This window comes from Haemorhous mexicanus, chromosome 6 (genome assembly GCF_027477595.1).
Source record: "Haemorhous mexicanus isolate bHaeMex1 chromosome 6, bHaeMex1.pri, whole genome shotgun sequence".
Lineage (NCBI taxonomy): Eukaryota > Metazoa > Chordata > Aves > Passeriformes > Fringillidae > Haemorhous > Haemorhous mexicanus.
The window spans coordinates 3629127-3644926 of record NC_082346.1 but is presented as its reverse complement, the minus strand read 5'-3'; the positions used below and the strand labels follow the sequence as shown (position 1 = coordinate 3644926).

Sequence of the window (15800 nt, the reverse complement as noted above, 5' to 3'; positions counted from 1 at the left end):
GGGCACAAAACCATAAGAAGGAGCCTGGCTCTTTGCCTTGTATTTTTCACATATATATGCCCTGTTAGGGTATGAAAATGGGGAAGTTTTTGGTGGAAGGTAGCAATGCACATAAAAAGAGGGAATTGTTCCCCCTGCATCTGTAATAGCTAATGTCAACCACGTACCCAAAAAAGGAGGGGCCAACTATACAGTGGGATATGAATGCAAGTCAAAGTAGGTAACAATGAAAACCAGCAGGGAAAGAGTTCAAGATCAGGAAATTAAAGCCAGATACCCTCCAGAATGGACATCGTAAGTACTGTAGGGAAATGCAGTTCTTGTGAGGGGTTTCATTCATCTTGGTGAAATCCATTTATCTGAAACATTGCAGAATGTGTAAGCACAAGCAAATAAAAATAAAAATAATGTGAAGCAATAAGTACTTTATTGTAGCTTGAAAGCAGACAAAACTTATAACACTGTATCCTGAGAAAATGTTAGTTTTTTTTTTAGAAATACCTCCCTCAGAGAATTTCAAACCCTTTTTAATTGTCTCAAAGCAAATAACATCTACGTGTTCTAACACAATTGCCAGCATAATCAAAACTCAACTAGGAGACTGGTGGAAATACAGACAGGTTAACATTGTGAAAAAAAGAAAATACAATCTAACTGGGAACACCTGGACCCTTCGCTCCAGAAGGGATCCCTGTCGTAATGGGGCACTATGAGTCTAAAATTCCAGTCTGAAATGTGACAAGTACTAGTTTAAGAAGCAATAATGTTCCTTGTCTTTATGTACTAAACACAAACATGAGTCTAGTGTTATCATTGTACCTTTTTAATCTACTCTAAGAATTTAAGATACAACTCACAATTTTTTCCTGCAAGGAGGAAAATCTTAATCGAATGCCCTAAGTACTTAGCATTATGTGTTAATGTTTTACTTGACAGCTATCACTTGGTGTCATCAACAGCAGTTTGAGTCTGTTGCATCCATTTCTTCTCATTCACACTCTTTCTTTTCCACTTGAGTGAGGCCACCAAACCCAATTCCTTTGGGACCGAAGTTTTTTGCGTAGCAAACTGCAAAAGAAGGAGCAGGAGCTAAATGGTACTTTGAAGGCTCTCAGAGGGAAATGTCTTTTGGTTTTCATTTTTAAATTACTATCAAATTTAAGTTGATAAAAAGGAAGGAAATCTGAAATAGTGAATTTCCCATAAGTTAAGAAATTATCTATTTTTTTAGAGCTAAGTAATACTTTCATTAAAACTACTTTCCTATCTGAAAATGCCCAGTAAAACTTGGTCTGATGAGTAATATGGAGTAAGCCAGAGAATTTAAAGAAGAACTGGAGCATAATCCAGAAACTGTTGATGGGCATTTAAGTAATTCCATTTGAACTCTATATTGGTTGATGTGTGCATAGTTGTTTATCACAACTCTGCTAAGTGGTAATGGTGAGCATATTTCTCCAAATATGCCAATTTGATCCACTTGTGGTTGACAGACTGTACCCAAAGTCCCAGAACTCCAGTATTCTTTAGGGTTCTCTATAAAGTTTAGCCTTTTATATAAAAGCTTCACGTACTTTTTTTCCCTTTAAGCTGTTTCTAGGAGTCAAGTGAATTCTGTGGACTTTGTGAATCTGAGAAGAACATCTAGATGTGTAATTTACCATTTTTGCATTATCTTCTGTGCTACCAATGCAGTGGAAATATCTTTAAAACTTTACTGGCAAGAATGCTGATTTGGAGGACCAAAGATCTGTATCTTTGTGGATTTTTGATTTTAGTGAATGAGACTCTGCAGGTACTAGAGCCTGCCCAGCAGACGTGGCCAGTGCTTTGTTAGAAGGTCTGACAGATTTGAGAGGTTGTCCCATCTGTAGAAAAATTATAGCTTTAAAATTTAAATGTTAATAGTAGAAGCTGAAACTGCAGTGTTACCATAGCTCTTTGCTTTCAGAAGGTTGTTAAAAAAGGACAAAGATGAAATTTCCTGGGGGTGTTCAGCATACAGCAAGGTAAATCACAGTGGCAGTGCTGGGTGTAAAGAGACTCACTTTAGATTGACTCTGTAGCCCAGTTCAGCTCCCTGCAGCTCTCACCTTTGCAATAGAGCTCTCCATCCTTGTCCGTGACGTTGGTGGATTCCAAACTCTTCCCACAGATGGCGCAGCGGAAGCAGGTCTTGTGCCAAGGCTGAGCAAGGGGACACAATTCATTGGCGTGGCACAGACAGTGCACAGCCAGCAGGTACAAGAAACAAAGAAGCACTGCTTTGTGGGGTGTGGAAAGGTTACAATTCATTTGTAAATCTTGCGGCTTCCATTTTTAGTCATTCTGGGTTAGTCTTTTTTCAGTTACGTTGTCTAATATATCTTCAATTGCCACTACACATAAATGTTTATAAATATACCCAGAGATGGAGGAAGGGCCAGCTAGTGAAGTAATCTGTGCTTGGTCCTCAGATATCAGTAAGAAGCAAAAAATTGAAAAATATTTACAAAAAGTACAAGATTTTAAACCTGTTGTAGCAATTTGCAAATTCATCCTTGTGTTTTCTTTATGAATGAAAATTTAAATGATAGAGTACCTTGAGCTATAGTTTCTCACCATTATAAAATGGTGGAGTTTTTTTTCCTAGTGCTGAAGTCACTACTTACTTTTCCTCCTCCCATGATCTTTTCTGCAGCATACACTGATTTGCCACAACGGGGACATTTATCCACATCTACCATCTTTTTGGCAAACTTTGAAGCATTAGTTGGTGTTGAGGGGCGAGCAGGCTTTGGTGACCCCCTAAAACAGAAGTTTTTAAAGCTGTTTAAAAATGTTATCTTCTTTAGAAAAATGATTTAATTAATTTTTTTTTAGTAAGGCATAAACAATACTAAATTGCTTGTCTCTGACATGCAAAATGGGATAAAAAAAGAAGAAAATCAAAGTATTCTATTGAACTCTGTGTTGTATGATTGAGAAGCTGGTACTGTAAGCTCTGATATTACCTGTTCTGGGCTAAATACATGGAGCTGTCAGCAGCCACATGCACAAAAGATTATATTTAATGAAAATTAAAAAACAATTTTCTCTCATTGAGAGGCAACAGGGAAAATACAAGGAAAAGATGTCTCTAGTCTTTGTAACTAGTTATCTGCTGGTACTTATCAAATTGAAAATAAAAATTCAGGTTTTGCATGCCATTGTTTCATTAGGCAGTGAAACATTTGGACAGGGAATTGGGGTTCTTACCTGGCCTAGGGTCAAAAGGACATCAGAAAAGTAGCTTTGTTTTTTATTTCTGGACTTTGTGCTTTAAATCTTTGTGCATAAAGCCTTTCACGGAATGATTTCTGAATTCTCAGATAGTTGGACTGAAACAGGTAATTTTATCCACAGGATGCAACAGTTTTGGGTGCAGAGCTCTGCCCGTAATGGATTTGTATGGTACAAGGAGCTACAGTTAAATACATTGTTTAAGCTTTTATTTCCTGCACAGCATATTGGTTAATTGGTTTCTTTATAGCAGACCACCAGAGGGAAGAAGAAGCATTGTTGATTGATTTAGAAATGTGCAACTTTGAGAATTGCAGGAAAATCCTATAAAAATGAACTGTCAGAGCTAATTATGTGCTTTCGGAGGATGGTATCCCATTAGAATTTTTTTTTTTTTTTTTGTTCAAACACATTCTCAGTGTGTTTGTAAGTGTTATTTGAACCACAGGGAGGATAATATTATTTCCCCCATTGAGAAATGTTAGAAATGTTATTTCCCCCATTGAGAGGAGCGCTAACAGTATGGGGTAGTGTGATTATTTCTCTTAGAGTAAAATGTTAACTGTATTTTAGCCTCTAACAGGAAAAAAAAAAAATCTTTTTCTATGGTCAATGTGACTTTACCACTGTGCTACAAATGGCAGATTACAATTGCAGTGAATATTTACATATGTGGTGGCATATAAAGGCTGCTTCTGCAGAATAATTACCTATTGAAGGAGGGTATCATTTGTAAAGGAGGTTTAAAGAAACTGAGCATCATTAAAAACTGTAAATTACAGTGTCTATGGAAGGAAAGGGTGTAAGAAAGTCTGCTCTGCTCCTTGTTCATTCTGTTGAAACAGAATGAAATATATAAAACACCCTGGTAAGAGACAAGAAGGATCAGGAAAATGGAGCTGTCACTGGGGTTTGACTCACTGCTGCAGGTTCAAGCCCAGGTGGTCTCCGGTGTCAGTGCTGAGGCATCCAGCCCCCTGTCCAAAGCCAACCCCTTTGGGGCCATATTTTCTCCCATAACAGGTTTTGCAGTAGATTTCAGATTCGTGAGCTGCTACTGTGGTGCTGTCCAGAGCCTTCCTGCAAGCCACTGAAAACAGGGAGAGAAAGGCACGGTTAAAATAATTGCTATTAGTATTTCTTTTTGTTTAGCTTTAAAAATGTGGGAAAAGGAGCCAGTCAGTATAAAACTTGTCAGTATAAAACTTGACTGAGCTGTTGCTGAAGTAAAGGGGAGATATGTGTGTGTGTGCAAGTAACCTGTTCTTCTTTTGCCACTCTGAAGTTATCTTGTAACCCCAGGGAAATCTAGATCTGTGAAGCTTAAAATGGGCTTGAGATTGAAATTGGGCATCCTGAACTCCCAAACCTTAAAAAAGGGGGGAAAGAAGGTTGCAGGGACATTGATCTGGACTTTTCAGAATACTTGCTCTGAGTCTGTGGTGGTTTCTCAGCTCAGCCCAGGCTGTTCTTTCATGGTGTGTTTCTGAGAGAGGGTTTAACATCGACTCCTAGCTGGAGTCAGACAGCACATGTTGGGTTTTTTTATCACTATTTGTTTGTTGGAGCTGTGGCACCAAGGCAAAGCAAGTGTCAGTTCTGTCTGACTTCCTCCAGGATGGAGGAAGTGTGGTTGTAGCCATTCCCAAACAGTGCTCTTACAAATCATCTTTGGTACAGAGAATGACAGCTTAGCTTGGCTCACTAAGAAAGGTCTGACAGACTTTTGAACAGAAGGTGTCATAGGAATGCCCAGCTTTCATCAGGGAATACAAATTACAAATTATGTCCTCTACAGCACTACTAATAATGAATGAGGAAAAAATAGAGGAGCTACACTCCTCACTACTTGGTGCCTGTGTTTGCTGCACCACTTGGGGAACTCGGTGTGAGACAGCCTCCACCCCACAGAGAGAGAGAGGAAGATGTTTCAATTCAGAGTCTCTCTTGAAAACCAGGATTTTCCAGTATGCTAAAAAATTACTATTGCAGTACTTCTTACAAACTGTTCACTGTTCAACAGTGGTTGATTAGAAGTGGGGAAAAAATAGGCAAAAACTTTCTCTCCAGGTTCCTTAGAAGAAATGCTTACCCTGCAGAGAGCATTCCAGTCATGGGCTATTGATAGCTTGGAAAACAAAGTTGTTGAGTTCACATGTGCAACAGAAAGCTGTGAAATACAGAAGTATTGAAAGTGGCTGGAAGTGCAAGATCTGGAGGAGCTACCTGAGGGTTTGATTAGCCCCTTTTCCCCATCTTTACTTTAAATGTCTTCCTCTGAGTCCAGTTGATCCACCACAGGGAATTTACACCCTGAAACCTCTGCAGCTTTAATTATAGACTCCTAGAATGATTTGGATTGGAAGGGACTTAAAAGATCATGCAGTTGCAACCCTCAGACCAGGTTGCTGTTAAGGGGCAGTATAACCAGTGATACATCCCCAGCTCTCTGGTTATCTTTGTGGCTTTCCTCCTCCCTGTGTTGCATGGAGGGGGAAATAATTTGCAAAGACCTTTATAGTTAACAGAAGTAAAATGAGGCACTTCTGTACTACACTCTTGCTTTGAGGTGATAATTGTATTTGCTAAGGGAGTTAAGGGATGATGGAAACTCTAGCAGTAGATAGTGTTTCTATTTCTGGTACCTTAGGGATAGGGTATCAATTCACCATGACAGATGGAGCAAGTGCTATTGTTGAAATAACTTTGAGACCTGTCATCTGCCAACAGATCCTGTGCTCCCGCCGGCACTGAGGAGATCCAGGTTGATGGAGTGAGATCCTGCCAAATGTCCACCACAGCTGCACTTTGGGTAAAAGCTGTCAGTGAAACATCAGTCTGCAGGTAAAGCTGAGTCTGCACGGGAAGGAGGGATTGCTGGAAACAAATTTCTCTCTTGCAATACTTGTAGGGAAAAACTATGGAGTGGAGAGAAAGTGTTATAAATAATTTAGCTTGTCTGATTCTTCCTGTGTTAACAGGTTGCTTTGAATGTTTATAATTCTGCTGGAATTGAACTCTTTGGTCAAAAAATACTGATGTGCTTTGTGTACCTGGTCAAATATAATACGAAATAGAGGATATATTTAAAATAGTTTTATATAGAAATATATAAAAGTGCAGCTAAACTAACTGTTTCCATGCCTGAATTTAGGCTGGGGAGAATTGGTTTCCTTCTGTTGAGAAATGAAATCCTAGAAATGATTCATAGAAAAGCCCATGAATGTGATACATGATCCTGAGGCATCCAGAGCTGCTGAATACTGTATGTGAATCATGGGGGGAAGTAAAGCCAATTAACATACCTTTTATATGCCAGCTGGGCAATTTAGATGCATCTTTAGGTTTTGACCTTAAACATATTCTCATGGGAATACTATTTTTAGTATCTAACCTATTAATAATTAATTCAGACTTAAAACATGGGGCAAATAAAGGAACATTTTAAAAGCCAACCAAACAAAGAAACAGAAAAAACCCCACAACAAAATACACCACCAACCAACTAAGAAAAGCCCCACAACAAACCAAATATTTGATGGAGCTAATGAATGTAAATTGTTTATCATGAGTCACTAAAAGAAAATAATTCAGTTGTACTAAGAACGAAGACTACACCTGAGAAATATTCATAACTATGCTCTATTGGGGCAGAGGTTTATTTTTATTTACTATTTATTGTTATAGGCAGAACATGGAAGCATTAAAAAAAGTTTTAGTTGAGACTGCGATTTTCCTTTTACCATTCTGTAAGAAGTGGCTGAAGGTTGTCAGTTAATTGAAAATTTTTTGAGGGAATCCTTTCTTACTTGGCCTTTTAAGCATCACTAAAGGCATTGTCTGGGTGTTTAGGCATCAATGTAGGCACCTGGAGAAAGGCAAAGACAGCTCAGGTGTGTCCTTCGGTCTCATTCTGCAAAGAGGATGTAAAATTAGCTAAGCTGTGTCAACTAAGCATGTAAAATTAGTCTGATGCCTCCAAATAAGAAGTCTCTATTCCTCCAGAAAGGGAGGGAGAAAATTGGATTCAGTGGCTCCTAAACTGTCACTGGGAGTTGTACTGCAAAGGTACCAATCCCAAGTATTGCCTGCAAGATAAACTCTTCAGCTCTCTTTAGCTCTTAGCAAATTGTTTGCTCCTCCCTCTCCACAAAGAGCAAACAGAGCTGAATTGGTACCTTCTTTTTGATTTTTTTTTTTTTTTTTTTTTGCAAATTTTCTGCCTCTTCTGCAGAGAAAGCAAAATTCCTGGAAGCCAAACATCACAGAGGAGTGTGGAGGGGAAGAGTAAGTGAAATGGGATGACATTAAATACAGGAAGGAGGCTGAGGTACGTGCAGAGTCTTGGTGGGAGGTTTTGATGACCTCAGGGTCTTTCAGCTTTTCAGGATGAAAAAAATTAATGTCAGGATTCACTGCAAAAGTAATCATCTCCTAAAAGGAAAGAAGTAATCATCCTCCTGTCTGATGAGTGCTGTTTGTTTAGTTCTGCTGGGCTTTTTGACCTGAAGCAAACCTGTGGTGTGCCACATTGTGGGACAGAAGGGTGTCCTGGAGATGGACTTAGATACTGTGATTCTGCAGCACCTTCATGTCCCTGACAAAATTCATCCTATGTTTGGACAAAGAAAAGCCAGGAGCCCAAGAGGCAGATTGCTTCAGGTAAAAGGCAGCAAAACTGCCTGCCAAGTAATACAAAAAGAAATGTTCTGGCTTTAATGGAAGAGTTATACAGAGCTATGGGGGTGCTGTGATGTTAAACTATTCAGCCCAGCTTACTGCAGAGGAAGCATGACTTGTGGAAGCTCCTTCCATTGCACTGGATTTCCTCAGCATGGTACACTGTCTTTTCACAGGCCCCACACTTGGCTCCTCCTCCCCAGTTCGGCATCCTTGTCTGAAGGGTTAACCTAGGAAACCAAATTACATTAATAAATGCAACAGCAAATGTGAATTCTTTTAAATGGAACAGCTTCACTTAAAAAAAAAAAATTTCCTCCCTCTCCAGTCAAGTGCTACTGCATACTTACAATATACTTCATACCTGTGTGGTAGCAGAAGTGAGGGTGCTCCCTTGGTGCTCTGGGGACAGGGACAGTCTAAACCCCTGTGATTCTCTAGTAAAAAAGGATATTCCTTAGCTTGGTATATTGTGATGGTAAATATGTGAAATGATTGCAAGGTGTTTCAGTGAAAAGGTGCTAGGACCACTCAACCCTCTTCTGGAAAAGAAGATCTAGGGTTTGTTTGCCATCAAATAGTCGTTTTCTTTCAACACTGCCCTTTCCTGTACTCCAACATAACCTTTTCTGAGCTCCTCATGAAACAGCCACAAGATCTCAGCACTGCACAGGCATTGTAAAGTAATAATGGACAGGTTCCTGAGGTGCTTAAAGTGTGGTTTTTTTCTTTGTCAATTGCATTTAAAATCTAAACATCAGAGAAACAAAAGAGCCACGGTTTCTGTTCCAGTTCTTGCTATTCCAGTTAGCACTGGAGTGCCTTGCCCAAGGTCACACAGGAGGGCAGGAGCCCAGCCCAGGTCTCCTGATGTCAGGCTGAGTGCTTTTCCCTGTGACTGTGCTGTCACACACCTGGAACAACCCCAGCCCCCAGTCTGCCCTTCTGTTTTCTTGTTTGAGTCATCGTTTCTGGAAAGACTGGGACGTCATCTTGTCATCTGCACACCAAATTATCTGGTTATTCCAAGCTCCTGGCACGGGCCTTCCTCCTCCTTCTTGGAAAACCTGTCACCTTCTTATTATAGTTATTTTGAAACCTGCTTGTGCTATTTGTGTTTGATTAAATTCACCAAAAGGTACTTTTAACTAAGAGGAGGATTTTGAAGGCTGAATCAGGCCTGCTACCTGAGAATTTTCTTCTGAGGTCAGGTGATAGAGAGAAGGGAATTTATCACAACAGTAATGTAACAGAGCTGTTTTTTTCAATTACTTGCATTTTAGACCAACATTTTATTATATATTTACATTGGACTAATGTCCTGTGCTTATCATCGTCTCAGTGACTTCTGCCCTCTAATCTTCTGAATTTCAGAATGAAATGAACAATGTCTACATGCCAGCTCTGCACTCTGAGGGGAATCCATTCTGACTGCTAAGACCAAAAATCCTGCAGTGGTATGAAAGAGTTGTCTGTCCAGCAAAAGGAAGGGACAGACACTGAGACAATAGCACTGGAGACATGGCAATGGGGGCAGGTTTTGCAGTCTGTGTTTGATAACTGTGCAGATACCAGCATATCCAAACATCTCTGCCTCACCACAGCAGTTCTTAGCATATCCTTAACCCTGTGTAATTAAATAGTCTCTCTTGTGACTGCTACCTTCACTAGACAGTGTGCCTGTCATCCTCATGCAAGGTCCAGCCTCTCCTCCTCTTTCTGAGGCTGATTTCTGCTCAGCTGAACACCCTCCCCAGCTCAGCCAGCCCAGCCTCAGCCTTCTGCTGTCACACGTTAATCTCTTCCAGACCCTCCCAGCTCTCTTGGGAGGCTGCTCAGGGCAGAACTGCTCTGGCAGTTCCAAAACAATAATGGTGCAGAAAGGAAACGAAAACTCAGCTTTCTTCTAACTCTGCTTATCTGTAATGTAACGAGTGAGAAGCAAAAAAACTGATGTAGCTGAAATAAGAAACAAAACTAACTGGGCACGACGAACAGATGATGAATTTGATCTCTCTCACTCAGTGAAGCCTTCACTGAACAGCACTGTTAAATTGGTTTTTCAATTTCTTTTAAATGGGAGATAAAGGAACAGAAAGGAATCTTTCATGTAGGTAAAATCTTATTCTCACTCTGCCATTCTATATTTTCTTCTGTTTTTAAAGTACTTTTGTATTGGTGCCATTTTTTTCTTTCTCTTATGAAAACAGTTCAAGTGATGCTTCAAGCATTTTAAAAGAAGAAAGAGCAACTGTGGATAAAAATCAGTTTTGTGACACTTCCTTGAAAATGAAAATGAGATTTTTGTGTCTACAGTGTTCCCTTTCAAATCAGGTTTCCAGTGGGATCCCTTCCCAGCTGAGGCAGCAGTGACAGCTGGCTGGGAGGAGAAGTTTGTACCTCTGGTCTCTGTAAAGCTGCTTCCTCTCTCTTAGGTCTTCTCAAAGGCACACCAAGCCTCCAAAACAGTGGCAGCAAGGATAGTTGTTGGAAAGTAACTCCAGTTACATCATCAGCTGAAGGGGAAAAAATAATCTCTGAAAAAGTCTGATAAAGTGTGATAGTGAACCTTGTGCTGTCAAGGGCTGTGGTTAAAGCTCTTAGAAGGATCATTGTTCCTGAGGCTAATTATAGTAACATGACTGGGCATGCATGCACATTTTCCATGTTTTTTTGGCATCACCTGATGGGAAGCTGTAGGAGAAAGAAGAAAGGCATGGCAGAAATATTTCTGTAAGGATACTGGTGTAAGAACAGCAGTGCATGCCATGATGTCTGCGCTGGCTGGAGGAACAGCTGGGTGAGGTACCAGGGCACATCTGTGCTCTTTCTGTCTGGGCTTTGCTCATCCCTCTGGAGCTGACTGGCCATCCCTGGGGATGCTGCCTGTGCAACAGGGTCACCATGAGAAGGTAATCTCATAGTTTTGTACTCATCTAAATTTAATTATACAGTGGATAAAGCTCCATCCTTTCAATAGAAATAGAACTTGGTCTCCCATTTGTCATTAGAAAAAAATAGATCCAAAGTCTCCACTTCCCATAATTTCATTGGGTGTCAGTGTCTAAATCCCCATGAAATTCCCTGAATTTTGTTGTCTTAATCTGGTTAACTTTTCATATCTGCTCATCACATGCTACTTGTTATATTCTGGTGATCGAGTGGGAAGTAGAGCAGACTGATCCTAAAGGTAAGAAATGTGTGACACAGAAACTTCTGAGTGCTAGCTGCGACGTGTGGGCACTCAGGGTGCTGTTAAGCTGGAGGAGTGTTCTTGGGCTTGCTCAAATGCTCTTCAGCAGCTTGTGCCATTCTTCAGAATGTAGCTTCTATATGGAGCAGAGTTTATACATCAGATGTGCAGCCAAGGATTCATGCCTCCCATTATTCAGGGCTTGTATCACTGCTTTGTAGGTTGGGCTTGGAGCAAGGAAGCCTTTGAAGTGTTGGTGTGCTCTGCACAGTTGTGAGCTGTCTTCTTTTGGGCTGTTAGTCATCCTGTCCAAATCTGGGTGTCACACCACTGCCACAGAGGGTCTCTCTCTAACCAAAGTGCCATTGGTAAGGATAAAATCCAAAAATGTAATTTGATCCATTGATCTAAATGGATGCAGTATGGGCCTGATGAGATGTGGAGTAAAAGGCAGTGCTAATGCCTGACTGTGCTGCAGGTGAAAAATGCAATTAATTCATAGATTAATTGGAATGAATTCTGGCACTTCCTTGCTAAACAAGGTTTTCCCTTCTATGTGCTCACGCCTTTGACAGTCTAGAGCTCAGGTCTTATCTGAATGGACTGCAGAGCTGTGTATTTTGTGGCTGGCAGGGTTATCTCTTTGCCACATGTGCTGCAGGATGGCTTTGAAGGGGATAAACAGAATGGGCAATATTGGTCTTTGTGACCACTGGCAGTTAAAGTGCTGAGTGGGGAGTGGTGGGCAGGGTGTGCCTTGCATCTCTCTGCATTTTAGTCCCAGGTAAGCTACTTGGTCTAGACTCAGAGGATAAGAAAACTCATTCCTTGATTCCTTACCTAACACACAAGCAATAAAAATACCATACTCACAAATTGCTGTCTACATTGAAATGCAAAGTATCAAGGCCATATTTGAAATTAATTTCCCAGCTGAAGTCTGTGGGAATGCCAGTGCAGCCAGAACTTCACTCTGGTATCTAATCACAGCTCTGCTGTGACATGTCCTGTGACCACCGTGACTCATTTGACCGTCCCTAGTGGTACTCACCCCACCAGCACCGTGGGGATAACAGGATATGTCTTCCTTTATATAATAGCAATAAAATGCTGGTGTGGTTTTTCTCTGCCACTGACAGTCACGGTGAGGTTTTCTTTTGATGTGTCTGTATTTGAGATGCCACTGCATCTCGAACAGCCTGGAGGCGTTTCTGTCAAAATCCAGCCCCTTGTGAAACGTGCTTCTCCCTCAGCAGGAGAGATCCACAAGAGAGGGAAGGCTTGTGTTTGAAGACTGAGCTCATTTGATGGAGATGTGATCTGGTTATGTATTTGTAATCGTATTTCTGATATTCCAATGCATTCAGCGGGCTGTGGCTACAGGTAAATTTTATTAGTCAGTGTCATACACTGAGCTTCCTCCATGATCTCATAATAACCAGCATTTTCCCCTTACATCTGCAGTAAAGCCACACAGAGGTCAAGGTATGGGAATTTCAAGTAAATATTGATTTTTCATTGACACTGGTCACACTAAGTTACATGTGGCACTTTGAAACAAAAGATTTTAAATTACTTGATGTGAAGCACATGTGCATTGCTGAGAGCAGATAGTGCCCCATTCCTTTGCTTTTCTCTCTCTTCCACTTTTTCTATTATTTTCTAGCCTAGTGATGCCACATTTCCTTTGAAAGTTCCTTGATGCACAATTTTGCAGAAATCTAAGATTGCATCTCCAAAAAATACAGTACCTGACACTAGAATAAGGTACTTCATTCTGACTTTAGAAACCAATCCCACCCCACATTCACATGCTTGTACATTCACGCTCATGGTTCAGTCTGATCCATGTGGCTGTGGAAAGCTGCATCCTGCTGTACAAATGACTCATTCAATTTTCCAGGCCTAATCCTGGACTATCAGCTTTCACTATTCCTTCCACAAGATCCTTCTCTAAATGCTTATCCCTACATTAAGTCCTTTAAGTGCCAGGCAAAACTGTTACAGACTTTGAAATAGCACTGTGATGACTGAGATAAGACACAGAATTATTTTATCTACATGCACAGCTTTATTCTCTGAAATACTTTTACCTTTAGGCAGAAGACTTTTCATAGTAAAAACATGTATGTATTTATGTATTTATTTGAATTTTGGGTGGGTTTTTTTTCTGAAGATTTGACCAATTATGTTCTCTTAGAATGCTTGAATGATGGATTTGGGAATAATTCTTTCATCCTCCATTCTTAGCTAGCCATTTCTTGTCAAGTCTGCACAGAAGTTTTCTTATTATTTGATATGAAACCAATTGGTCACCAACATTAAATATTTTGAAGATTTTTGGGGGATTTGTTTTGGTTTTTTTACTTCTAGGATACCATTATGAAAGCACACAAATTTGTATGCTGTGTACATGCGCTTTCTAAAGACTGTTTGCAGACAAATAATTCTGTAGCTTTGTAACAAAATTTTTAAACATTCTGAAACTTCTATTATCCAGTCTTGCCTAGTCCAAACGAGTGTCTCCAACGAGGATCCCCCCAGCCCTGCTCTTGCAGCACCCGGAGCTGCTTGCCTGGCTGAGCCAGAAGAATCTCTCGTTCTACTGGCTATGCCAAACCTAAACCACTGCTCTGTAGGACTCACATTTCTGTACTATACCTGCGTGGTTTTCTTTGTCAGGCAACAAATTGCTTCTGTCATCTGTTAGGAATAAAAAAATACCCAAACCCTTTTTGGCAGAACCCGTGGGACTCTACTCACCGGAGTCACTTGAATTTTCTCCTCCTTTTCTTGGGTCTCAAAGAGTTTGGACAGGAGGGGTTCCTGCTCTCTTTAAATGCAGTGACCACTTCTGCCAGCCCTATAAGCTGGGAGGGGAGTGAGAGTTTCAGGGATCTGAGCAATGCCATTGCTATCACCAAGCTGAAAATAACCTCTGACAAAAGCCTGGCATTTTGTTCCCTTCTGTCTGCTTGTGAGTAGGTGGACAGCAATGCAGCCCCTCGGATTACACGTAAAGGACATTCCTGACTGCAGCCTGACAAATCAGAAGTAAAGATTAAAGTTTTACAGTTGCTCTACTGCATTGCTTAAATGTGAATCATAAAATAACAGTTCTTGAAATGACGATCTTGTTATTAATGGTCACATTGCCAAAAGTAACTTGCCAAAATAATTGTTAAAAATAATAATACATCAAAACTTGTTTGTAGCACCTTCAGGAAAACAACAGTTTTAAGCTAAATAGCATTTCATTCTGCAGTTCATGATTTGAGAGATACACATGGTTTGCCTTCTAGGATACAGAGGATTATGCTTTTACCTCAAATCTTACATTTTTTACTGTTTTTAGGCATTAAGGTGGGTAGATAATACGTATAATATTTAGGCTGTGTAATTATTACAGTTATCTTTGCCATGCCTGACTGAGCCCCTTGGAAATGGATGAGGCTGCAGATGTGTTAGAGATGTGGGCAGTTAAGTGTGAACTTTTTTACAGGGCTTTAAAGGTTCAGAAGCTAATTCTCATTTTTCGGAGCAGATGCCTGAATTTAGCAACTTTGTTCAGGATCATGGACCTTGCTGTGTATGAAAGGGCCCATCCCAGGGGTTAAGCACCAGAACTCTCAAGCTGAAAGTCTCAACCTGGGGACTTGCATGGAAGCATAAGAAAATTAGATGCCAAATCCACGTCAGACTTTAGGATTTAGGGGTCTGTTACCTGAGGCTGCTGAGAAAACTCTTAGGAACATATAAATCAGTTTGCTGTTGAGTCTGGTACAGATTTTATAATGCAGAGACAGGCCCTTGGTGTAAAATTGAATGACTATTTCTTTCCTGAGTAGAGGAGCTGGACTCCATCTCTTCTGGGAGGTTGTCCCCAGATAGTTAATGGAACTATTCCATATCAGAAAAAGCCAAAAGCAGAGGTGTTGCTAGGGATTCCATACTGTTGTCTCCTTATCACAAAAGTTTCATAGCTTCTTGGTGTTTTCTTGTGACCAGCTCCTCAGAGCACTGACTCTTCTTCACAAAGGAGCCACCTGACTCCAGCTCCCTTCTCAAGGCCACCCCACTCTTTTATAGCACTCTTCTTCTCTTTGGTTACAGCTGTGGCCTGGTAAAGTCAGGCCTGTTCCTGATCTTTGCTAATTGTCCCAGCTGCAACTCCTTAGGGGTGAGATGGCTTTCTACACCATCTTTATTTTCTTATATTCTATCCCCCTGCATGGAGGGGACAGTGCAATGTGTGGTATGAGGGTTCCTTGTAAGAGGGCAGCAAGGAGGAGTTGGGGTAGGCCTGAACTCCCTCTTGGAATACATGGGAAGCACTGAGAAGCTTCTTAAATTTTTGTGTTTTCTCCCTTGGTGACTTACATTAGGACCCCTGACATTCGAGAGGGATGAACCTTCTCTAATGTTCACTCATATTTTATAGATCATGCACTTGGATGGATTTGTGCCATAATCAACTGCAGGGAACTCTATGAAGAAAGCTTTTGCCCCAAAATGTAAGTATTTTCCTTTTGGTTTTGGCAGAGGATTTTAGGGGAAAATGCAGGTGATGAACTTTTAGTTTTCCTGGTGTTGGGTGCTGCCTAATTTCTGTGCTGCTGTGTGCCCCTCTAAGGATTGTTGGAAGGCTCTTTACAGCTCTAAGGAA

The 15800-nt window shown here is 40.7% G+C and overlaps 1 protein-coding gene across 1 annotated transcript; it reads right to left on the bottom strand.

Annotated features, from left to right (window-relative positions):
* Positions 1 to 405: 405 nt before the first annotated feature.
* Positions 406 to 14007, bottom strand: CSRP3 (cysteine and glycine rich protein 3). The gene is made up of 6 exons (XM_059848317.1): positions 13898 to 14007; positions 8041 to 8171; positions 4183 to 4351; positions 2652 to 2787; positions 2094 to 2187; positions 406 to 1068 (listed from the first exon to the last, which is right to left on the bottom strand). The coding sequence occupies exons 2-6, from the start codon at positions 8150 to 8152 to the stop codon at positions 989 to 991; spliced, it is 591 nt and encodes a 196-aa protein (XP_059704300.1). The 5' UTR covers positions 8153 to 8171; positions 13898 to 14007; the 3' UTR covers positions 406 to 988.
* Between the last annotated feature and the right edge of the window lie 1793 nt (positions 14008 to 15800).